Here is a 25,965-nt window from a genome sequence, read left to right as displayed (position 1 = left end):
TAAAATGTAGATGTTCCAAAGGTCTGCATCAGTGGCTTGTAGGCTATGCGTGGAAGCCAGGAGATGCTAAATGTGTTTATGTTAATTAACGGTCAATTACCGTGAGACCGACAGTTATTTGCATGACAATCACCAGCTGACGAAATTTTGTGACCGCCACAAAAATTAACATCCCATCATGCTTAGAGTCATGTATAAAAAAGCTGGGCAGGCCATTATTTTGGCTACCATGGCTATGCCCACATAGGATGACAATGGCCCCATCCACAGGGCACGAGTGGTCACTGAATGGTTTGATGAGCATGAAAACAATGTAAACCATATGCCATGGTCATCTCAGTCACCAGTTCTCAACACAATCGAAGACTTATGGAGATTCTGGAGCAGCACCTGAGACCATCATTTCTACCACCATCAACAAAACACCAAATGATGGGATTTCTCATGGAAGAATGGAGTCGCATCCCTCCAACAGAGTTCCAGACACTTGTAGAATCTATGCCAAGGTGCATTGAAGCCGTTCTGGCTTGTGGTGGCCCAACACCCTATCAAGACACTTTATGTTAGTGTTTCCTGTATTTTGGTAGTTACCTGTATGTGGCAATATGAAATCGAGTGATGGTGGAGAGCCTTTTTAAAACTCTGTTTAAATGACAGATTTTAGGGAAATAAAGGATGTTAGCCGATTGCCTTGCTTCCACTGGGCCAATCACAGGCTGGATTAATAGGAGGCATGTATAAAAATAATCCATTAATCCATCAGAGAGATGCTGGCTCTGCTCTGACCTTATTAACGGTCAATGACCTTATGAATGGACTTATTAAACTCTGTAATTATGCCTTCTGAATAAAGGATGTGTGAGAGAGAGCTGGATGGGGGGCAGAGAGATCTCAGCCATTGTGCGTGTGTGTGTGCGTGTGCGCACATGTGTGAGAGTGTTACAAAGCAGAAGCAGGGTCAAAGGCAATGTCACAGCTTTCTTAACCTTGTTAAGAAGGGGGGAAGAGGTGACAGACACTGTCATATCTCACACAGCAGGGGCCACAGCCATCACACTGCTGGGAGCACTAAGGCAGCTGACCTGACCTGGAAGAGTCAAAGATAATACAAATGACACACACACTCAGTCACCACAAATAATGTTCACAATCACTCAGTCACAACAGCGGCAGGTAGCTTAGTGGCTAAGAGCGTTGTGCCAGTAACCAAAAGGTCGCTGGTTCTAATCCCAGAGCCGACTAGGTGAAAAATCTGTCGATGTGCCCTAGAGCAAGGCACTTAATCCAAATTGCTCCTGTAAGTTGCTCTGCTAAATGACTAAAAACAAACAAAAAAAAACACAAAGAGTACGTTCACACAACAAAACATCATATCATGACATCTGTTTTTTTATGCTTCCATGGTCTCTCACACAATTTAAACATATAATGTATACACACACAAACACACACACACACACACACACACACACACACACACACACACTGTAACCCCCATACTCTGTGTGTTTCAGCTGCATCCAGGCGAAGCCTTCACTGTGTACCACACCAGCCCTACGCTGTCCAGTCTGTCCAAACCAGTGGTGCTGTGGACCCAACAGGACGTCTGCAAGTGGCTGAAAAAACACTGTCCACACAACTACCTAACCTATGTAGAAGCCTTCTCCCACCACGCTATCACAGGTAATGTGTGGGACCAGTTCAGGCACGGCTCTGAAAAGGCTTACCCTGAGAAACCAAATCTCAAAGTTGTATTTTTAGTTCCCTGGTTCCACATCTTAGCTTTTCAACTGTGGGACTTAGGACACGGTTTACACCCAAATCTCTCACAAGGAGATTTAAAGGTCCATTCATGCGATGTGAGTTAAGAAAGAAGGAATGCTGCATTTTTGTGAAAGAAAAGGAAAGCTGGAAAAACTGGCATAGTTTAAGCTGTTCTCGATTCTCGCACACACACACACACACACACACACACATAATAACAGACATCCACACACACATTCACATTCTCACACACACATTCAGGCACACACAGACACTATACACTGAGTGTACAAAACATTAAGGACATCTTCCTAAAATTGAGTTGCACCCCCCCCCCTTTTGCCATCAGAACAGCCTCAATTCGTTGTGGCATGGACTCTTTAAGGTGTCAAAAGCATTCCACAGGGATGCTGGTCAATGTTGACTCCAATGCTTCCCAAGTGTCAAGTTGGCTGGATGTCCTTTGGGTGGTGGACCATTCTTGATACACACGGGAAACTGTTGAGCGTGAAAAATCCAGCAGCGTTGCAGTTCTTGACACAAACTGATGCACCTGGCACCTACCATACCCGTTCAAAGGCACTTAAATCCTTTGTCTTGCCCATTCACCCTCTGAATGACACACATACACAATCCATGTCTCAATTGTCTCAAGGCTTAAAAATCCTTCTTTAACCTGTTTCCTCCCCTTCATCTACACGGATTTGAAGTGGATTTAACAAGTGACATCAATAAACGATCATAGCTTTCACCTGGATTCACCTGGTCAGTCTATGTCATGGAAAGAGCAGGTGTCCTTAATGTTTTATACACTCAGTGGATGTACGTACAGTATATGAATGCTGAGTTCTCTTAACCTTGAGTCAGACGGTATAGAGCAGGTCCCTTTCACAGCCACTCACGGAGAACAGATAGCTTTTCTAAACTGCATGGTCGGCCACCACTCACATACGTCACTCTGCACCTTGACACGCGCACAGTGTTTATCTGCCTTAGGATCACAAATAACCCATAAAGGGGATGTCACACTGTAGCAGCAACAGCAGCAACAGATATCTTATCTATTATATTTATACAGTATATTCTATTACAGACACTGTACATGACCGAGCACACACACACATCAGGTGCAGTCAGTTTGTCTCATTATTATGTGTATAAAAGGTGGAAGCTACAGGCAGCACCAGTGACTGGTCACTGGTAAGTAGAGAATCAGCCTGCCATATAATTACAAATAGAACCTGAATTGCAAGGCTTGACATTAACTTTTTTAGATGGACAAGTAGGACTGATTTTTTACATATCCGAAAGCCCAAGTCACTTGTCCCCCCCCCCTCTCCAGGAGGAAGGTTGGCCAGCCTTGGTAGCCTATAAAATATTACAACCTATATGGTCTCCCGAGTTGCGCTGCGGTCTAAGGCACTGCATCTCAGTGCTTGAGGCGTCACTACAGACCCCCTGGTTCGATTCCAGGCTGTATCACAACCGGCCGTGATTGGGAGTCCCATAGGGTGGGGCACAATTGGCCCAGCGTCGTCCAGGGTTGGCTGGTGTAGGCTGTCATTGTAAATAAGAATTTGTTCTTAACTGACTTGCCTAGTTAAATAAAAAATAAATAAAAAACCAAATACTTTTCATGTCTTTATAAGAATCCCTCCAGGGCTCTAAATTAAGGGTCTCCCATCGTCCCTGGGATGATAAAAATATGTCTAGAACGGTTCAAAACAGACTATGGACAGTTCTGGGACAACAGATACAACTGAACATCAACAAAAAAATCTAAGCAAAGAAGCTTAAAATGTTGATAAAGTTGTATTTCTTTATATTATAAACTCAGCCATGCGCACATGGCTGTAGGCTACGAGCTTGCCAGAAGATACCTACCCTACCGTTGCGCTTGTTTACACATTCATATATACAGTCATTGGTTTACACTGAGCTGCACTGGGGTCGGAACGCAATCATGGTTACATTAAGACATCGTGGAGCCGGCGCGAGACATGGGTCAGAAAACGTACCTCAATGCAGGGATGGGATATGCCACTATACTCCAAATTGTACCTTTATCCACACTGCTCCATCGATAAGATTGAAATACTACCCGTTTTCCCAGAAAACTGCCCTTTTTGTCCTCATGCTAGCTAGCAGTAGCCACAGCAGCCATTATGGAATGGCACGTCTCGTTGAACAACAAAGGAGCTCATTGGCTGACACTGCCATTAGCTGGAAAACACCGTTCTTAGAAGCGCGTGAGCTAGTGGTTTCATATGACAGAGATGAAATATCTGTTAGAAATTAAGAAAGAGTGGAGATCTAAAGATGCATCAACTAGCATGGGTTACTAATATGACTAGGATTGTGCCTTTGGCTGCTGGACAATAAAATAATGTTGATTTGACTGTTTATAAAATAATTCCCTCAACATTTCTGTCCTTCACTCTCCGGCCTTGTGACCATTTGATCTGAACAAACCGTGGCTCGAGTATTTTCGACAGAATCAAGCCTTTAAACGTTAATGTTAAAGTCCCTCTGGACAAGTATGAACATGTATGCACTCACTAACTGTAAGTTGCTCTGGATAAGAGCGTCTGCTAAATGACTTAAATGTAAAATATTTGTCAAACCTGACTTGCATTTAGCCTAATTTTAGTGATGTAGTGGTAAAACAAGGTGGGTAAACTATAAACTCCAGTGGGCATGTTAGAGTGTAGGTGTTGCTTTACTCAACTGTCCAAATGCTTGGCTAGCCTCTCTATCTGCTTGCTTCCTCTCTCTCTGTCTCCTCCTGCATTGCAGCTTGCCTCAGCCTCACCACTGTCTGTCTCATTACTCTCTGTAAAGCAGTTTTAAAAATAGATTTTTATATACATGAGAATAATATTAAATGTTCTTTATATTTCATTTTTGGTCCCACAGGCTATCCCAACACATAATGACATGAAAGTGCATTCTAACAGTGTAAAAGGCCCTTAGTTGACTTTAACATGTTGTATTCTATACCCATTTGAAGAAAAAAAAATGTGTTTGATATGATTACAGATTCTCTCAGGGGAGCCCATTTCAAATGCAGGGGACTCCACATTGGTCCCCGACCCCAAGTTTGGGAACCACTGTCCTACTAACCTCTCTCCCTGATTGCTTCCACTCGGTCTCCTTTGCCTCCTGCATTGCAGCCTGCCTCACCACTGTCTGTCTCAATACTCTCTGTAATGCAAAGTTATTTTGTTTTGAGAACTTATAGTAGACAGGGCGGCAGGTAGCCTAGTGGAGCGTTGGGCCAGTAATCGAAAGGTTGCTGGTTCGAATCTCTGAGCCGACTAGGTGAAAAATCTGTTGATGTGCCCTTGAGCAAGGTACTTAACCCTAATTGCTCCTGTAAGTCGCTCTGGACAAGAGCGTCTGCTAAATGACTAAAATGTCAATGTTTAATGTAAAGATTATAGCTAGCTTAATTTCAGTAAACTGCTCCTGCTGAGGTCAGGCTTTGTTTAACGTTAGCATCTAACTTCATCCTTCTAGCCAGTTAGCTAGCTATAACATTAGCTAGCTAGCTGGCTATCAGTAGCCAGAGCCCTTGGCTTGAGCTAGCTAGCTGGCCACCTGACTGAAATATCAGTGACTATTTACCAGTTGTACACTCATTCTCCGAGATCTTTCTTGTTTGTTTGGGGGATGTCTGTTGACACGACAGGAGTCGAGGGACGTTTAACAAATTGCCTTATGTCCGGCATCTTGCAAGCATCTGTACTTGCCACTTGCCAGCGTTGTTTTGGGCTGATTAGTTCATTTCACGTCTCGGCCTGTACCGTGGGCGGAGTTTACCATTGGACAGAGTGGTGAATGAATGCGCTGCTAACAAGGCAAATCCGGGGGGAGCAGGCGAACATAACAAGCATACCTGAATCATGATTCCACTTGTTCGCAGAGAGCCAGGTGCGATTAGAACTCAGATCAATAATATTCGTTTCTGAGCTTTGATCAACTCTGGGAACGCATTAATAAGTGGGTAAACGATCATTTAAAAAATAAAAAGGTGAGTAAACAATATTTCACAAATAGAAAGATGCGTAAACGGCTTTTACATGCGTTTACCCTCTACACCCCTGCCTTAGGAAAGTATTCAGACTTTTTGCAAATTATTCTAAAATGGATGAAATAAAAACAAATCCTCAGCAATCTACTAACAAGACCCCATAATGACAAAGCGAAAACAGTTTTTTTGAAATGTTAACACATTTATTACAAATTAAAACAGAAATACCTTATTTACATAAGTATTCAGACCCTTTGCTATGAGACTCAAAATTGAGCTCAGGTGCATCCTGTTTCCATTGATCATCCTTGATTGGAGCCCACCTGTGGTATATTCAATTGATTGGACATTATTTGGAAAGGCACACACCGGTCTATATAAGGTCCCACAGTTGACAGTGCACGTCAGAGCACACAGCCAAGACAACGCAGGAGTGGCTTCGGGACAAATCTCTCAATGTCCTTGAGTGGCCCAGCCAGAGCCCAGACTGGAACCCAATTGAACATCTCTGGAGAGACCTGCAAATAGGTGTGCAGCAACGTTCCCCATCCAACCTGACAGAGCTTGAGAGGATCTGAAGAGAAGAATGGGAGAAACTCCCCAAATACAGGTGTGCCAAGCTTGAAGCGTCATACCCAAGAAGACTCAATGCTGTAATCGCTGTCAAAGGTGCTTCAACAAAGTAAAGGGTCTGAATGCCTTTGTAAATGTAAAAAAAAAAAAAGCTATTTTTAATAAATTAGCAAACATTTCTAAAAACCAGTTTTAGCTTTGTCATTATGGGGTATTGTGTGTATATTGATGAGGGGGAAAAAACTATTTAATACATTTTAAAATAAGGCTGTAATGTAACAAAATGTGGAAAAAGTCAAGGGGTCTGTATACATTCCGAAGACACTGTCTGTAATTAAAAGTCTCATTAAAGTTTGGCTACATTTTCTGGCGCATCATGTCAGCATCGGTTTGGACCAAGGGGCCAGGGTCTAGAAGCATAGTTTAGACTGCTCCTACAGTTTTGGTTCGGTACTGCAGTTTAACTGACGCCCGGCCCAGAAAGACAATTTCCATAGACGGCCACATAGAGAAGTCAGATTAGAAAATTCCTAATAAGACACTTTTGTGCACAAAACATCCAAAACGCCCGCAATCGCAGGGCTCTCCAGAGGGTGGTGCGGTCTGCCCAACGCATCACCGGGGGCACACTGCCTGCCCTCCAGGACACCTACAGCACCCGATGTCACAGGAAGGCCAAAAAATATAATCAAGGACATCAACCACCCGAGCCACGGCCTGTTCATCCCGCTGTCAGTAACAGGGAAATGGTTCCAATCATATATTGATAAACGTCACCTTGTCCGAGAGAGTTATCAAAACGTCACGCCAGGGTAAGCCTACCGAGAGAGTTATCAAAACGTCACGCCAGGGTAAGCCTACACGAAACACAGCCCTTATTTTAAGTGTTTCTAAAATCCCCTATGGGAAAAATGAATGTGCACATTTATAGCCTATTGTTTCCCAAGTTGCTAGCAAACCTGGCTTATTAGTTGTTACTGGTGGTAGCCTGAAGTGTCTTTAGAAAGTATTCACACACCTTGACTTTTTCCACATTTAGTGATTTAAAAAAAATATTGTGTCACTGGCCTACACACAATACCCGATAATGTCGAAGTGGAATAATGTTTTTATGTTTTATTTTTTGAATGTACAAAAGATTTAAAGCTGAAATGTCTTGATTCAATAAGTAGTCAACCCTTTTGTTATGACCTAAATAAGTTCAGGAGTAAAAATGTGCTCAACAAGTCACATAATAGGTTGCATGGATGACTACCTCTCTGTATCCCACACATACAATTATCTGTATGGTTTCACAGTTGAGCGTGAATTTCAAACATAGATTCAACCACAAAGACCAGGGAGCTTTTCCAATGCCTCACAAAAAAGGGCACCTATTGGTAGATGGGTAAAAATGCAAAAAGCTACAGGCATCCTTCCTAGCTCAGTTGCCAGAGAGGAAGGAAACCGCTCAGGGATTTCACGAATTTCTCAAAGAATTAAATCAATTAAAATCAAATTTTATTTGCCACATGCGCCGAATACAACAGGCGTAGGCATTACAGTGAAATGCTTACTTACAAGCCCTTAACCAACAATGCAGTTAAAAAAAAAGAAAAAAAAAGTGTTAAGTAAAAAATAGATAAGTAGATAAGTAATGCAAATAGTCCGGGTAGCCATGATTAGCTGTTCAGGAGTCTTATGGCTTGGGGGTAGAAGCTGTTAAGAAGCCTTTTGGACCTAGACTTAGCGCTCCGGTACCGCTTGCTGTGCGGTAGCAGAGAGAACAGTCTATGACTAGGGTGGCTGGAGTCTTTGATAATTTTTAGGGCCTTCCTCTGACACCGCCTGGTATAGAGGTCCTGGATGTTTACCATTGGACAGAGTGGTGTACTGGGCCATACGCACTACCCTCTGTAGTGCCTTGCGGTCGGAGGCCGAGCAGTTGCCATACCAGGCGGTAATGCAACCAGTCAGGAGGCTCTCGATGGTGCAGCTGTATAACTTTTTGAGGATCTGAGGACCCATGCCAAATCTTTTCAGTTTCCCAAATAATAATAATAATAATTTCCTGAGGGGGAATAGGCTTTGTCGTGCCCTCGTCATGACTGTCTTGGTGTGTTTGGACCATGATAGTTTGTTGGTGATGTGGACACCAAGGAACTTGAAGCTCTCAACCTGTTCCACTACAACCCTGTCGATGAGAATGGGGGCGTGCTCAATCCTCTTTTTTTTTGCTGTAGTCCACAATCATCTCCTTTGTCTTGATCACGTTGAGGTAGAGGTTGTTATCCTGGCACAACACAGCCAAGTCTCTGACCTCCACCCTATAGGCTGTCTCATCGTTGTCGGTGATCAGGCCTACCACTGTTGTGTCATTGGCAAACTTAATGATGGTGTTGGAGTCGTGCCTGGCCATGCAGTCATGGGTGAACAGGGAGTACAGGAGGGGACTGAGCACGCACCCCTGAGGGGCCCCCGTGTTGAGGATCAGCGTGGCAGATGTGTTGTTACCTACCCTTACAACCTGGGGGCGGCCCGTCTGGAAGTCCAGGATCCAGTTGCAGAGGGAGGTGTTTAGTCCCAGGGTCCTTAGCTTAGTGATGAGCTTTGAGGGCACTATGGTGTTGAACGCTGAGCTGTAGTCAATTAATAACATTCTCACATAGGTGTTCCTCTTTTCCAGGTTGGAAAGGGCAGTGTGGAGTGCAATAGAGATTGCATCATCTGTGGATCTTTTGGGGCGGTATGCAAATTGGAGTGGGTCTAGGGTTTCTGTGATAATGGTGTTGATGTGAGCCATGACCAGCCTTTCAAAGAAATGACTATAGTAAGTGCCTATTAAGTGCCAAATAAAGTAACAGGGTTAATGATTTAATCTTAAATCAGCCATAAATCACCCCCTGAATGGAAGCTAGTTGACGTGTTATGCTCGACCCGCTCAGATTTATTGAATCATCCATGTGGTCTATATTAAAGTGCACTTCATTTAATATAACAGGCTTAAATTCAATATTGGTGCACAATTTCTACTTAAAATATCAAAGGATGCAAAAGGCCCTCTTTCTGTGGGACAACCCTTCTATTTAGTGTTCTCTTCCCTTCTCTCTTTATCCTCTCCTTCTATTTGAGGGCTATGCCCTGAAGCCCATTATTAGGCTCTGTATTAAGTCTGTCGGAGGGGAATTGGATTGGAGCTCTTTTCATCTGCTTTGTCTCATTTGTACACAAAGGAACCAAGGGCAGCGCTTTTCTAGGACACCACGTTTCTGGGGGCAGGAAGGAGAGACACACCGGCTGAGGTGGGAGAGAGAGGGCTGTGTAGAGGTGTGTGTGTGTGTGTGTGTGTGTGTGGGCTGAAAGCACCTGAACACAGAGGAGAGGTAAGTTAAAGAGGAACACAATCCCTCACATAGAGCAGGAACAACGCCCTTGACATACACACACACAGAGAGAGAGAGAGAGATCTATTATTTGTGGGAACCTTGCTGTTTGTCAAAGCAAATGTTTCCTGCAGGTACACAGCAGCCGAACAGTTCTCTCTCTCTCTCTCTCTCTCTCTCTCTCTCTCTCTCTCTCTCTCTCTCTCTCTCTCTCTCTCTCTCTCTCTCTCTCTCTCTCTCTCTCTCTCTCTCTCTCATAAAATAAGTGTGGTGATTCAGCTCTTCAGTGGAGTGTGTGCATGCCACAAGGGACCCCTTATTGGAGATATTGTTGTGTGCCCTCCAGCCTTCCATCAGTATGTGGGTCAATGACGTCTTGTCCTGGTCTGGCTGGTCCTGCTCTACTAGCCTGTCCTCTTGGGTCCCTTATAGAATGAGTGTTAGTAGAACAGACAGGGCTCCCTGTGTTGCTTGTGTAGAACACTGACAATGGGCAGGAAGACAGGGAGCTGGTGTAAGTGGTGTCATCAGGGGGATACCCCAGGCCCTTTTCCAGTGTAAAGTGAGATGAGAGAGGAGAGCGGTTGGTTGGTGTGTTTGTTTGTTCTCCCTGGAGGAGCAGTGAGTTGCCTCCGCTTCCTCTTGTTCCTCTGTTAGGGGTAGACAGGGAGCTGCTGTAAGTGGTGTCACCAGGAGGATACCACAGTAATCCTTTCAACTAGCCCACAACTTCTAGACTTCCTGAAATGGAGGGAAGTAGGTATGGAGGGAGGGAGTGAGGAGGAGAAGAGATTAGTTGGATTTCTCTGCCAGCTCTGAGATCAAAGTTTTTTTTGTTGTATTGTCACTTGCTCGCATGCCAGCGTGTAACTATGTGTGTGTGCCTGTGACTATGTGTGCGGTTGTGTGTGTGACTGTGTGTGTGTGTCTATGCTGGGTTTTTGCGGTGTGTCCATGTCCAGAGAGGTAAATGAGAATGGATGGATTGATTAGGAGCGCTAACAGTATGAGTAATGTGTCTAATTATCATGTAGACCTCACACTGGGCTGCTACAGCTATGATGGATTCCTGCACTCTCTGAATGATTTGAAGGACAATCCCCTACCGTTCGGAAGCACGTGCACACGTGTGTGTATAATGGATGTGTCGTCTCTGGTCTCTGTGTTTCTCTGTGTGTGTGCCATCCCCCTCTCTCTCCCTGTGTAAAGCGGGATGCTTACTGTGGGTAATGGTATGTTAAATGTGTGTGGTCCTGGGGGTCTTACACCTTGGTGTTCTAGTTGAGACATCCTCAGTAAATCATCTGGCTGAATAAACCTCACTGAGCCGTCCTGCTCGCTGTCATTAATTCAACGACTCGTGGGTAAAGCAGAGAAAACACAGTTAACGCTTAGATATAAATCAGCAGGTCTAACAGCACACACACACACACACACACACACACACACACACACACACACACACACACACACAGACAGCACATGCATGTGCACTCCATTACACACACAAAGTAAAAACACTGCCTGTGTAACGGAGCCTGCTTAGCGAGTACCACTTCCTCCTGATTCTGGTACTGATGCTCGAACCCAGGACCTCTGCCGTGCTAGCACACAAGACCGCCCTCCCGAAGCGTCTTACCAGTCGGCGCCACCGAAAAGCTAGCTATTTGGTGGCGCCAGCGGGGACACTTCAGGCTGAGGAGTGAGTTCCACACATCCCTTACTTTACTATGTTTATTTTTACAGGGACAAAGCATATTAATCAACATTTCTGTAAAATGTCCCTGTTTTAGCCAGCCGGCTCATTTTCGACCGCAGTCCCTGGGCAGGTTATTAAAAATAATTAAAATGTCAATACAGACAGACAATGAGCACATGTAGAGCAACTAATGACAAGCAACACTTAGCAAACAGACAGACAGCAATAACATAAAAAGCAATAAAACAAAAAGACAATGTCTACACACCTCACAAGCTACAGACAACAGACAACATGGAAAGCAGCTATAAACAGCTATAGATTGTGTTCACACACCTGATTGTCCTTTAGCCATGTCTTTGGGTTCTTTGTGAAAACGCGGTCAGTTACCTGTGTCTGAAGGCAGTGTGTTCCAGACATGGGAAGCTCTCACAGAGAAAGACGTCAGCCTGAATGTGCTTTTCCTTATTGGGAACTACAGTATACAGTCACCTCTCATGGCAGACCTTGTGGATCTGCTGCCATGGATGTTCTGCTTGATAAATGAACTAAGTGGAGGGGGAGCCAGGCCATATAGGATCTTGAATACAAGACATACGTCTGTGTATTTCACAAGACTTTCCCAGATCAGGAGCTCATGCTTTCTGAGGATGTTACAATGGTGGTGGCTATTGGACTTTCTATCAAGCATCTTGAGAGCCTGTTTGTAGAAAGACTGAATGGGTTTCAATGTTGTACAGCAAGCTTGGGCCCAACAACAGGTAACTGCCAAAATAAAGAAAACACCAACATAAAGTGTCTTAATAGGGCTTTGGCCAACACAAAGTGTCTTAATAGGGCTTTGGCCAACACGAGCCGCCAGAACAGCTTCAATGCGCCTTGGCATAGATTCTACAAGTGTCTGGAAATCTATTGGAAGGATGCGACACCATTCTTCCAAGAGAAATCCCATTATTTGGAGCTTTGTTGATGGGGGTTGAGATCTGGTGACTGACACACACACACACACACACACACACACACCTTCCAGCTCTCACCTCAGAATTAAACGTTCATCATGTTTCTCAAACGTCAAATGTCGAAGTTGTTCCAAACGTCGAATTTCGAAGTGTTTTAAGGTTATGTTTAAGCAAGTGACATTTAATTAATGTTTAGGCATTAACTCCGAATGGTTAAGGTAAGATTTTAAGGTTTGGGATAGGCTTAAAACAAAAATTTCAAAAACAACTTTCTATTGCTTGATTCAAACTTGCAACCTTTGGAATCAGAGGGATGCTTACGTCCATCCACCATCCCCATCCAAAAAATAATGGGGAACTTGGCATTTTTTTTACATGACCCAAACATTATGGGACGTTAATTGCTTAATTAACTCAGAAACCACACCTGTGTAGAAGCACCTGCTTTCAATATACTTTGTATCCCTCATTTACTGCTTTATTTCGGCAGTTACCTGTAGTCAAGCAGTAGGGGAGAGTGGGGTAAGTTGAGCCCTTTTTTACATTCAGCATCACTCCATCAAGGGAAATATAGTATTCTTTCTAACAAAGATATACATATATTTCAGGATGTTGTGTATCCCTGGAAATAATCAGAATTAATGTAAACATAACAGTTTTGAAAACATAGCTTGTCCAAAGAAAGTGGTCTCTTGGCACAAACCTGGGTATGGTGTAGCTTGAGACGCGGGACAGGGTAAGTTGAGACACCTACAGATTTCTGTACGGAATGAAATATTACCACTACCTTTTTAAAACCATGTATATCTTTATTTCCCAAACACAATTCAAAACAATCACAATCACTTTTTTGTCTATTAATAATTTTAAACATATTTTAACACAGGCTTAAGAGAGATGAGAGATTGGAATCAAGTATGATCCCCGTTTGCTACACCTGTTCTAACATAGTCTCTCTCTATCTCTCTCTCTCTTTCCTCGCCTCTCTCCCTCCAGGTCGTGCATTGCTGAGGTTGAACGGGGAGAAGTTGGAGAGGATGGGCATCGTCCAGGAGACACTGAGACAGGAGGTTCTACAGCAGGTCCTTCAGCTACAAGTCAGAGAGGAGGTCCGCAACCTGCAACTGCTCAGCAGAGGTGAGGAGTGTGTGTGTGAGAGCATGCGAGCATGCGTCTGTGCATGTGTGTGTGTGTGCTTAAGGACAGGTAATGTGTTCCATAAACACACTTATCCAGACATCAATAGCCAGCTACAGTCACCATGTGCGGCAGGTAGCTTAGTGGTTAAGAGCGTTGTGCCAGTAACCGAAAGGTCGCTGGTTCTAATCCCCGAGCCGACTAGGTGAAAAATCTGTCGATGTGCCCTTGAGCAAGGCACTTAACCCGAATTGCTCCTGTAAGTCGCTCTGGATAAGAGCGTCTGCTAAATGACTAAAAAAAAATAAAAAAAATAAAAAAAATGTGCTGACCTGGATTCAGCTGCTAATGACAGTCTGCTGGAGCCAGGATAGAACACAGCAGTAGGCTGCTGTCAGTCTGTTTTTACCAACTAGACAATGTTAAAACTTCTCTTCATTAGACATACAGTACACTGAGTATACCAAGCATTAGGTACACCTTTCTAATATTGAGTTGCACCCCCCATTTTGCCCTCAAAACAGCCTCAATTAGTCGGGGCATGGACTCTACAAGGTGTCGAAAGCATTCCACAGAGATGCTGGCCCATTTTGAATCCAATGCTTCCCACATTTGTGTCAAGCTGGATGTCCTTTGGGTGGTGTATCATTCTTGATACACACGGGAAACTGTTGAGCGTGAAAAACCCAGCAGCGTTGCAGTTCTTGACACAAACCGGTGCGCCTGGCACCTACTACCATACCCCGTTCAAAGGCACTTACATTTTTTGTCTTGCACATTCACCCTCTGAATGGCACACATACACAATCCATGCCTCAATTGTCTCAAGGCTTAATCTACACTGATTGAAGTGGATTTAACAAGTAACATCAATAAGGGATCATAGCTTTCACCTGGATTCACCTGGTCCGTCTATGTCATGGAACACTCAGGTGTCCTTAATGTTTTTTCTGTACTCAGTGTATATGGTGAATGTCTGTAGCTTTACACATGCTTAAGCCAGATCTGTCCAATACCAGACATTCTACACAGAGGTGGGTTCTACTAAGCTATCATGTGTAATTGTTTTAAGATGGTCAGATGTTTTCATGAGAAGACCGATTTTCGAGAAGTCTCATGGTCTGACAAACACCGCTGTAGCTCGGCCACCTTCCACCGCAGATGCGGAAGGCCGACATAGTGGTGGATTGAGACGCAGCCCATGCAAAAAAACAGATATCTCTATCTTAAACTGACACATTTTGATGGGGATCTTTTTATTATGTTACTTAGATTGACTCAAGGGTGCATCAATAGGCTCTTAATTCATGAGAGAAAAAGAAGGGGAGAGAAGGAGCAAGACAGAGAAAGAGAGAGATAATTAAAATGCTGTGTTGGCATTTATATTAATAGAGGGGCAAATTTAATTTCCCAGTTCAACAGGCCTTGACTGTGTCCTATCATAGACAGCTAATTGAGTGGCCCTGTAAAACACCTGAGAACCAAGAGGGTGGTTTGGAGGAGAGGTGAGGGCTAGAGGTGGTGGAAGGATGCAGAGAGGAGAGGAGGTGAAAATGGGATTAGGGATGGAGGTGAAGACGGTGTTAAAGTGAAGTGGGTGAGAGAGGGGTGATTGATTAAGGGGGCAGGGGGTGGAGGTAGTGAGTGTTGGGATGAGGACAGGAGAAAGTGGAGGGAGGAAGGTTGAGTGTGGGAGGTTTAAGAGAGGAGTTCAGATTCATAGTCCTTTCACCTGTCTGTCAGCCTGTGTTTGTCCCAGGTTGGTACTCCCCACCCCCCACACACACACACACATAAACACGCACACACACACACCCTCATCCTCCAGCTCACCCAGTCCTGAAAGATTCTCTCTCTATGCTGTCCTATAAATTTTTTAAAGAAGCTGGACAGCAGCCTGGCGACTCGTATCATACACTGTCATTTCAGATTAATCTGACAGAAATGAACATGATATTAAACATTGATTGCTCTCTTACTCAAAGAGTAAGTTTGTTTTTAAGGTACAACGATTTTATTGAAATGAATGGATCTAGCTTGGGGTTTGTGGCTGATCTGAACCATGTTAGGATAATTTTACACTACTGAGACATGGCAACTACTTTCATATTTTTAGATTTTGCCCTCCAGTGTTTTTTAAGTGACTCTCGCTTCTGCTTCTCTCTCTTTTAACATCTTCTTCTCTCCAGACCTTTACCACTAAGTGTGCATGGGTAGAGGTTAGTAAACAAAAGCACTGAGTAAACATTGTGTGTTTGATTCAATGTTCATCCTCAGGGCTGCATCCCTCGCTCCTTCCTGCTCCAGCCTCTGGACAGAGTGATCTATCTGTTGGAGGTTCAGATGCTCACAACACTGTAATTGCAAATCACCCTGAGCACAGAACCCTATTACTTCTATTGGGTCGTTCCACGAAAAGAGTGCCTTTTGCTTCCCTTTGATATTTTAAGTAGAAATTGTGCACCAATATTGAATTTTAAAAGCCTGTGCCCTTTAATATAGGCCAATATTTTTTCATATGAATAAAGTTACAAAATTCACATTTTGACGTGTCCCTCCGTCAACCCTGTGTCACTTCTAGAAAGATTTCAACCCACTTAATCCAACAATTTTTCCAAGTTTCACCATCATTGTAAAGCCCTAGTTATTTTGTTGCTTTGACAAAGTCATTTCTGAAGATAATTATTTATGTCGTGATTATTTACTAATTTACATCTGTCACTCATTTTAAACCCTGTTATGTGAACGGAACTCTCATTTTAATACGGTGAAACTATTCCTTTTTAAAAAACATTGAACATCTGATATTCAAATCATAGTATAAAAGAAGGTGACCTGGTTCTACTCTTTTTATACTTTTTTTTTTTTTTGTGGTGGTTGAGCATAACACGTCAACCATGGATAGGCAGGCAATAAAAAATGGTTTAGGTGAAGCTTGCATTCAATGGCCGCTCCCTGTTGCACACTACAAACTTTCATTCCCTCTGTCTTGGGGGGATTTACAGTGGCTTGCGAAAGTATTCACCCCCCTTGGCATTTTTCCTATTTTGTTGCCTTACAACCTGGAATTAAAATTGATTTTTGTGGGGTTTGTATCATTTGATTTACACAACATGCCTACCACTTTGAAGATGCAAAATATTTTTTTGTGTGAAACAAACAAGAAATAAGACAAAAAAACTAACAGAACTTGAGCGTGCATAACTATTCACCCCCCCAAAGTCAATACTTTGTAGAGCCACCTTTTGCAGCAATTACAGCTGCAAGTCTCTTGGGGTATGTCTCTATAAGCTTGGCACATCTAGCCACTGGGATTTTTGCCCATTCTTCAAGGCAAAACTGCTCCAGCTCCTTCAAGTTGGATGGGTTCTGCTGGTGTACAGCAATCTTTAAGTCATACCACAGATTCTAAATTGGATTGAGGTCTGGGCTTTGACTAGGCCATTCCAAGACATTTAAATGTTTCCCCTTAAACCACTCAAGTGTTGCTTTAGCAGTATGCTTAGGGTCATTGTCCTGCTGGAAGGTGAACCTCCGTCCCAGTCTCAAATCTCTGGAAGACTGAAACAGGTTTCCCTCAAGAATTTCCCTGTATTTAGCGCCATCCATCATTCCTTCAATTCTGACCAGTTTCCCAGTCCCTGCGATGAAAACATCCCCACAACATGATGCTGCCACCACCATGCTTCACTGTGGGGGATGGTGTTCTCGGGGTGATGAGAGGTGTTGGGTTTGCGCCAGACATTTTCCTTGATGGCCAAAAAGCTCAATTTTAGTCTCATCTGACCAGAGTACCTTCTTCCATATGTTTGGGGAGTCTCCCACATGCCTTTTGGCGAACACCAAATGTGTTTGCTTATTTTTTTCTTTAAGCAATGGCTTTTTTCTGGCCACTCTTCCATAAAGCCCAGCTCTGTGGAGTGTACGGCTTAAAGTGGTCCTATGGACAGATACTGCCATCTCCGCTGTGGAGCTTTGCAGCTCCTTCAGGGTTATCTTTGGTCTCTTTGTTGCCTCTCTGATTAATGCCCTCCTTGACTGGTTTGTGAGTTTTGGTGGGCGGCCCTCTCTTGGCAGGATTGTTGTGATGCCATATTCTTTCAATTTTTTTATAATGGATTTAATGGTGTCTGATATTTTTTTATAACCCAACCCTGATCTGTACTTCTCCACAACTTTGTCTCTGAGATGTTTGGAGAGCTCCTTGGTCTTCATGGTGCCGCTTGCTTGGTGGTGCCCCTTGCTTAGTGGTGTTGCAGACTCTGGGGCCTTTCAAAACAGGTATATATATATATATATATACTGAGATCATGTGACAGATCATGTGACACTTAGATTGCACACAGGTGGACTTTATTTAACTAATTATGTGACTTCTGAAGGTAATTGGTTGCACCAGATCTTATTCAGGGGCTTCATAGCAAAGGGGGTGAATACATACAGTGGGGAAAAAAAGTATTTAGTCAGCCACCAATTGTGCAAGTTCTCCCACTTAAAAATATGAGAGAGGCCTGTAATTTTCATCATAGGTACACGTCAACTATGACAGACAAATTGAGAATTTTTTTCTCCAGAAAATCACATTGTAGGATTTTTAATGAATTTATTTGAAAATTATGGTGGAAAATAAGTATTTGGTCACCTACAAACAAGCAAGATTTCTGGCTCTCACAGACCTGTAACTTCTTCTTTAAGAGGCTCCTCTGTCCTCCACTCGTTACCTGTATTAATGGCACCTGTTTGAACTTGTTATCAGTATAAAAGACACCTGTCCACAACCTCAAACAGTCACACTCCAAACTCCACTGTGGCCAAGACCAAAGAGCTGTCAAAGGACACCAGAAACAAAATTGTAGACCTGCACTAGGCTGGGAAGACTGAATCTGCAATAGGTAAGCAGTTTGGTTTGAAGAAATCAACTGTGGGAGCAATTATTAGGAAATGGAAGACATACAAGACCACTGATAATCTCCCTCAATCTGGGGCTCCACGCAAGATCTCACCCCATGGGGTCAAAATGATCACAAGAACGGTGAGCAAAAATCTCAGAACCACACGGGGGGACCTAGTGAATGACCTGCAGAGAGCTGGGACCAAAGTAACAAAGCCTACCATCAGTAACACACTACGCCGCCAGGGACTCAAATCCTGCAGTGCCAGACGTGTCCCCCTGCTTAAGCCAGTACATGTCCAGGCCCGTCTGAAGTTTGCTAGAGTGCATTTGGATGATCCAGAAGAGGACTGGGAGAATGTCATATGGTCAGATGAAACCAAAATAGAACTTTTTGGTAAAAACTCAACTCGTCATGTTTGGAGGACAAAGAATGCTGAGTTGCATCCAAAGAACACCATACCTACTGTGAAGCATGGGGGTGGAAACATCATGCTTTGGGGCTGTTTTTCTGCAAAGGGACCAGGACGACTGATCCGTGTAAAGGAAAGAATGAAATGGGCCATGTATCGTGAGATTTTGAGTGAAAACCTCCTTCCATCAGCAAGGGCATTGAAGATAAAACGTGGCTGGGTCTTTCAGCATGACAATGATCCCAAACACACCGCCCGGGCAACGAAGGAGTGGCCTAGCCAGTCTCCAGATCTCAACCCCATAGAAAATCTTTGGAGGGAGTTGAAAGTCCGTGTTGCCCAGCGACAGCCCCAAAACATCACTGCTCTAGAGGAGATCTGCATGGAGGAATGGGCCAAAAACCTTGTGAAGACTTACAGAAAACGTTTGACCTGTGTCATTGCCAACAAAGGGTATATAACAAAGTATTGAGAAACTTTTGTTATTGACCAAATACTTATTTTCCACTATAATTTGCAAATAAATTCATAAAAAATCCTACAATGTGATTTTCTGGATTTTTTTTCCTCATTTTGTCTGTCATAGTTGATGTGTACCTATGATGAAAATTACAGGCCTCTCTCATCTTTTTAAGTGGGAGAACTTGCACAATTGGTGGCTGACTAAATACTTTTTTCCCCCACTGTATGCACGCACTACTTTTACGGTATTTTTTTATTTATTACTTTTTTTAACAAGTTATTTTTTAAATTTCACTTCACCTATTTGGACTATTTTGTGTATGTCCATTACATGAAATCCAAATAAAAATCCATTTAAATTACAGGTTGTTATGCAACAAAATAGGAAAAACGCCTATGGGGATGAATAATTTTGCAAGGCGCTGTATGGCTGATTTAACATGAAATCGTCAACCCTGTTACGGTCAACCCTGTTACCTTATTTGGCACTTAATAGGCACTTACTATAGTCATTTTTTATTTAACCTATTGGGGTGGAAAAAATAGTTTTTTTTAAGAAGTTGAACATGTGCTCTTTATGACAGAATGAAAAATATATATAATATCAAACTGAAAATGGCACCAAATTGGTGAAATGACCCTGATTCAAATTATAACAGAAAAAATAGCTTCTTGCACAATTACAAAGCAAGTGTGTGAGTGCTGTTCGTGCTCTTTGTGTGTACGTGTTTTGTGTGTGTACATGCTCTTTCACTTTCTCTCGGTCGACTGACATAATCTTCATTGCCTTTGTTACAGTCTTAACAAAACAGCTATATTGGTTTTCGCCAGGCATAATGGCGCCGATGTCGTCCAAAAAGTTAGACTTTTGACTCATCTGTCCATAGAACATTCTTCCAAGAGTCTTGATGATCATCCAGCTTTTTGGATGAGATGGGTCCCATTATGTCTGGCGAAAACCAAACACTGCATTACACAGTAAGAACCTCATACCAACGGTCAAGCATGGTGGTGGTAATGTGATGGTTTGGGGATGCTTTGCTGCCTCAGGACCTGGACGACTTGCTTTAATAGAAGGACCCATGAATTCTGCTCTGTATCAGATAATTCTACAGGAGAATGTCAGGCCATCTGTCTGTGAGCTGAAGCTGAAGCGCAGCTGGGTCATGCAGCAAGACAATGATCCAAAACACTCAATCAAGTCTACATAAAAATGGTTAAGAAGCAACACATTTGAAGTTTTGGAATGTCCTAGTCAAAGTCCAGACCTAATCCCAATTGAGATGTTGTGGCAGGACTTGAAACGAGCAGTTCATGCTTGAAAACCCACAAATGTCACTGAGTTAAAGCAGTTCTGCATGCAAGAGTGGGCCAAAATTCCTCCACAGCGATGTGAGAGACTGATCAACAACTACAGGAAGCATTTGGTTGCAGTCATTGCAGCTAAGAGCCAATTTATGCTTGATCCGAAAATGTGGTCGGAGGCGCCGTATGGATGGTGTTACGCAATTGTGGAGCCTCCGGAGGCACGCAGAGGCCAAATTGAGCTCCGTACCGCATCGCCGTGTGCCTCTCAAATGTTGTAACAACGCGGAGGGCTCCATATAGCTCTGCATTGACATGATTGGTTGACGGTAAATGAGGGCGGGAGGTCCTGTATAAACACAAACTCACTTCCTTGACATCTTCCTTCACAACAGCTCTGCGCTGCTTGGCGAAGCGCAAGACGTATGAATGCCCTAACTTCTGCAGAGGCCATATCACCGTAAAGGCTGCATGGCCAATGCAGATGTCAGATTGACCATGCAGCGCCTTTAAAGGTGGCACAACCGGTTATTTAGTGTAAGGGGTACATTACTTTTTCACACAGGGGAATTGGGTGTTGCATAACTTTGTTAATTAAATAAATAAAATAAGTATACATTGTTTTTGTTATTTGTAAACTTAGGTTCCCTTTATCCAATAGTATGTTTTGGTTGAAGATCTGATAACATTCAGAATCAAAAATATGCAAATATAGAGAAAATATGAAAGGGGGCAAATACTTTTTCACGGCACTGTATATTTTATCACTTTCCTTTTAGAGCCAGACACTCTCTCCTTTGGATGTATAGCCCAATGCATTCCTAAAATAATAATAAAACTGCAGTATGCATGAATGGCGAGGAGGTTTTATGAATTGATAACGTTTTTGGACATCTCTTAGCTTCCGATGTCTGTGCATGCATGTGTGCGTGCGTGTGTGGAATCCAGAAAGAGGAGATGGAGTCAAGGTCTATTGACAGAGACAGACAGACAGACATACAGACAGTGTGTGTGTGTGTGTTCCTACCAGCTGAGATGAGCCCTGCAACATCTAGCTGTAACATCTGGTCTGAGCACAGGGGAGCAGCATAGCTTCCTTTCAGCTAGCATGAATAGTGGTAGTTTGTTTTCTTTCTCCACGGTAAACTTCTCTCTCTGTGTGTGTGTGTGTGTTGGAATTGGGTATCATTGTTTGCTTATGGCCTTATACAGCTCGTTGAGTGCGGCTTTAGGGCCAGCATCGGTTTGTGGTGGTAGATAGACATCTACGAAAGATAAATACTGAATAAAAATATAAACGCAACATGTAAAGTGTTGGTCCCATGTTTCATGAGCTGAAATAAAAGATCCCAGTGGGCAAATTCTTCAGTGGGCAAATGCTCACCTTCGTTTGCCACTGGCACGCTGGAGAAGTGAGCTCTTCACGGATGAATCCCGGTTTCAACTGTACCCGGCAGATGGAAGGGAAAGAGGTTGTTGGCCAAGATCTCGCAATACATTGCCCCATCCATCCTCCCCTCAATATGGTGCAGTCGTCCTGTCCCCTTTGCAGAAAAGCATCCCCAAAGAATGATGTTTCCACCTCCATACTTCACGGTTGGGATGGTGTTCTTGGGGTTGTACTCATCCTTCTTCTTCCTCCAAACACAGCGAGTGGAGTTTATACCAAAAAGCTCTATTTTTGTCTCATCAGACCACATGACCTACTCCCATTCCTCCTCTGGATCATCCAGATGGTCATTGGCAAACTTCAGACGGGCCTGGACATGCGCTGGCTTGAGCAGGGGGACCTTGCGTGCGCTGCAGGATTTTAATCCATGACGGCGTAGTGTGTTACTAATGGTTTTCTTTGAGACTGTTGTACCAGCTCTCTTCAGGTCATTGACCAGGTCCTGCCGTGTAGTTCTGGGCTGATCCCTCACCTTCCTCATGATCATTGATGCCCCATGAGGTGAGATCTTGCATGGAGCCCCAGACCGAGGGTGATTGACCGTCATCTTGAACTTCTTCCATTTTCTAATAATTGCGCCAACAGTTGTTGCCTTCTCACCAAGCTGCTTGCCTATTGTCTTGTAGCCCATCCCAGCCTTGTGCAGGTCTACAATTATATCCCTGATGTCCTTACCCAGCTCTCTGGTCTTGGCCATTGTGGAGAGGTTGGAGTCTGTTTGATTGAGTGTGTGGACAGGTGTCTTTTATACAGGTAACAAGTTCAAACAGGTGCAGTTAATACAGGTAATGAGTGGAGAACAGGAGGGCTTCTTAAAGAAAAACTAACAGGTCTGTGAGAGCCGGAATTCTTACTGGTTGGTAGGTGATCTAATACTTATGCCATGCAATAAAATGCAAATTAATTACTTAAAAATCATACAATGTGATTTTCTGGATTTTACCTCTACATGCTTTGTAAGTAGGAAAACCTGCAAAATCGTCAGTGTATCAAATACTTGTTCTCCCCACTGTATATACAGTACCAGTCAAAAGTCTGGACACACCTACTCATTCCTTTACATTTTACATTTTAGTCATTTAGCAGACGCTCTTATCCAGAGTGACTTACAGTTTTTTAGTGAGTGCATACATTTTCATACTGGCCCCCCGTGGGAATCAAACCCACAACCCTGCCGTTGCAAACGCCATGCTCTACCAACGAGCTACATGGGACTACATTCAAGGTTTTTTCTTTATTTTTACTATTTTCTACATTGTAGAATAATAGTGAAGACATCAAAACTATAAAATAACACATATGGAATCATGTAGTAACCAAAAAAGTGTTAAACAAATCAAAATATATTTATGTTTGAGATAGCCACCCTTTGCCTTGATGACAGCTTTTCACACTCTTAGCATTCTCTCAACCAGCTTCACCTGGAATGATTTTCCAACAGTCTTGAAGGAGTTCCCACATATGCTGAGCAGTTGTTGGCTGCTTTTCCTTCACTCTGCCGTACGACTCATCCCAAACCATCTCAATTGGGTTGAGGTCGGGGGATTGTGGAGGCCAGGTCATCTGCTGCAGCACTCCATCAATCTCCTTCTTGGTAAAATAGCCCTTACACAGCCTGTAGGTATGTTGGGTCATTGTCCTGTTGAAAAACAAATGATAGTCCCACTAAGCCCAAACAAGATGGGATGGCATATTGCTGCAGAATGCTGTGGTAGCCATGCTGGTTAAGTGTGCCTTGAATTCTAAATAGATCACAGACAGTGTCACCAGTAAAAAAACACACCATAACACCTCCTCCTCCATGCTTTATGGTGGGAACTACACATGCGGAGATCATCCGTTCACCCACACCGCGTCTCACAAAGTCGCAGCGGTTGGAACGTTGAGATGTGTCTGTTACTTGAACTCTGTGAAGCGTTTATTTGGGCTGCAATTTCTGATGCTGGTAACTCTGATGAACTTGTCCTCTGCAGCAGAGGTAACTCTGGGTCTTCCTTTTCTGTGGCGGTCCTCATGAGAGCCAGTTTCATCATAGCGCTTGATGGTTTTTGCGACTGTACTTGAAGAAACGTTCAACGTTATCAGGGGAGGGATAACTCAAATGCCAAATGTCTCCTTTTTTGTTTTTTATTCCTCTGATGGAAAATATAGTCTTCCCAGCATCCTTTGTTGTCATTTGAGGCAGAGGCAAAAGTGTAGTCACTGAAATCAACCGGTCACATCTATGGTTCATAGATGTCAATGAGTTTGATATGAGAATGGTTTTAGGCACAGAGAGACTGTGATCCTGAGGTTACACTCTACAGACTCCTGTTTCAGAAAGAATTCTAAATTCTAAATGCAACCAGGTTGTTGACAGAGTTTGAAGAGAGGTCAGACGGAGGCAGGGGTTCTGGATGTGTGTGTGTGTGTGTGTGTGTGTGTTGGAATTGGGTAAAATGGTGTGAAGGACACCCAATGATGCCCATCTAACCCCAAACCCCACTGTTTTCCTTGTATCCATATTTAAATAATGAAATTCTCTCTCTCTCTCTCTCTCTCTCTCTCTCTCTCTCTCTCTCTCTCTCTCTCTCTCTCTCTCTCTCTCTCTCTCTCTCTCTCTCTCTCTCTCTCTCTCTCTCTCTCTCTCTCTCTCTCTCTCTCTCTCTCTCTCTCTCTCTCTCTCCCTCCCTCCCTGCAGCCTCATTTGGAAACCTCTCTTAGCTCATCCCTTTCGTGATCCCTTTCTCCTCCGCTGACACAATACGTCTCCAGTAGCTACGGGAGGACCTGCTCACTCCAGAAATGTGACAGCAGAATCAGGCTGTAAAAGGAGAGAACTGAAGAGGGGAGAGAACGGAGGAGAGGAGAGAACAGGAGTCTATTTTCTACATGCCAAACAGATTGAAGGAGGATTCCCATTCAACAAGGCCAAACTGGTTTAAACAAGGAGCGACGGAGAGCGAGAGAGAGAGCTGAAGAGAGAGAATATTAAGTGCTGAATTAAAGAGCACACACTGTAACATAGAGATAAGGTGTATGAACTGACGTTGACATTGTAGACAAATCACTTTGCAGGTTATATTATTATAAGTACATGAGATTCCCCCTTTCTTGGTTTCTTCTTTCACTTTGGGTGCAGGGAGGATAATTATTACTGATCAATCAATGTAGTACATTACAGTGGGTGGCTTACTCCAAGGTGGGGTGTAAAGGAAATGGGACTTGTCCCCTGCGGCAAACTACTGAATGTCAATGTCACTGTATGATACTCGCATCACAACCCTGTTCACAATGTATCTTTTCCTCTCAGGATTTTCATTTTGGAATATGTATATAGTTTTGATAGATCTAAGTCATACTGTATAAAGTATATAATTGCCTACATGAGCACCCTCTCCCCAAAGCATATTCTCTTCCTTTCTTATATAAAGCCGTGTCATGATGATGTACAGAATGTCACCTCCCAGATCATCTCTTTGTACTGTCAATGAACCATGTCTATGACAAACACATATATTTTAATGTTCTAGAGTAATATAAGCTGTAGACCTGAATATAATGTACATCTATACACGTTTAGCTTTTTATAAACAGAGGGAATTGAGAGAACATGCTATGATTTGGTGTAACGGTTTTTGCCATAGCTGTATTTGTTAAAGCAAAATCGGAACAGGATGTAGCTGGCCAGAAGGAATGGTTATTTTCTAGCAGTATGAGTGAAATGCCTACATCTCCCTAATAAATGTGTATTCCCCCTAATATCAGGAGTGCACAACTTTAGTCCTTGAGGGCTCCTATCCTGCTGGTTTTACCCTCTCTCTCTGTCTCTGTCTCTGTCTCTCTCTCTCTTTGTCTCTTTCTCTGTCTCTCTATCTGTCTCTGTCTCTGTCTCTCTATCTCTCTCTCTTTGTCTCTTTCTCTGTCTCTCTATCTGT

The 25,965-nt window shown here is 43.3% G+C and overlaps 1 protein-coding gene across 1 annotated transcript in view; it reads left to right on the top strand.

Annotated features, from left to right (window-relative positions):
* Nucleotides 1–25,810, top strand: part of LOC121538622 (sterile alpha motif domain-containing protein 10) — a 93,838-nt gene extending 68,028 nt beyond the window's left edge. Inside the window, exons 3-5 of the mRNA XM_041846805.2 lie at nucleotides 1,515–1,683; nucleotides 13,387–13,527; nucleotides 24,729–25,810. Of these exons, the coding sequence (XP_041702739.1) occupies nucleotides 1,515–1,683; nucleotides 13,387–13,527; nucleotides 24,729–24,751 (333 nt within the window). The 3' untranslated portion in view covers nucleotides 24,752–25,810. The remainder of the gene's footprint in view (nucleotides 1–1,514; nucleotides 1,684–13,386; nucleotides 13,528–24,728) is intronic.
* The last annotated feature ends 155 nt before the right edge of the window (nucleotides 25,811–25,965 follow it).

Source organism: Coregonus clupeaformis, chromosome 24, assembly GCF_020615455.1.
Source record: "Coregonus clupeaformis isolate EN_2021a chromosome 24, ASM2061545v1, whole genome shotgun sequence".
Lineage (NCBI taxonomy): Eukaryota > Metazoa > Chordata > Actinopteri > Salmoniformes > Salmonidae > Coregonus > Coregonus clupeaformis.
Note: the sequence above shows the minus strand (reverse complement) of the source record. Positions and strands in the feature narration are given on the sequence as shown.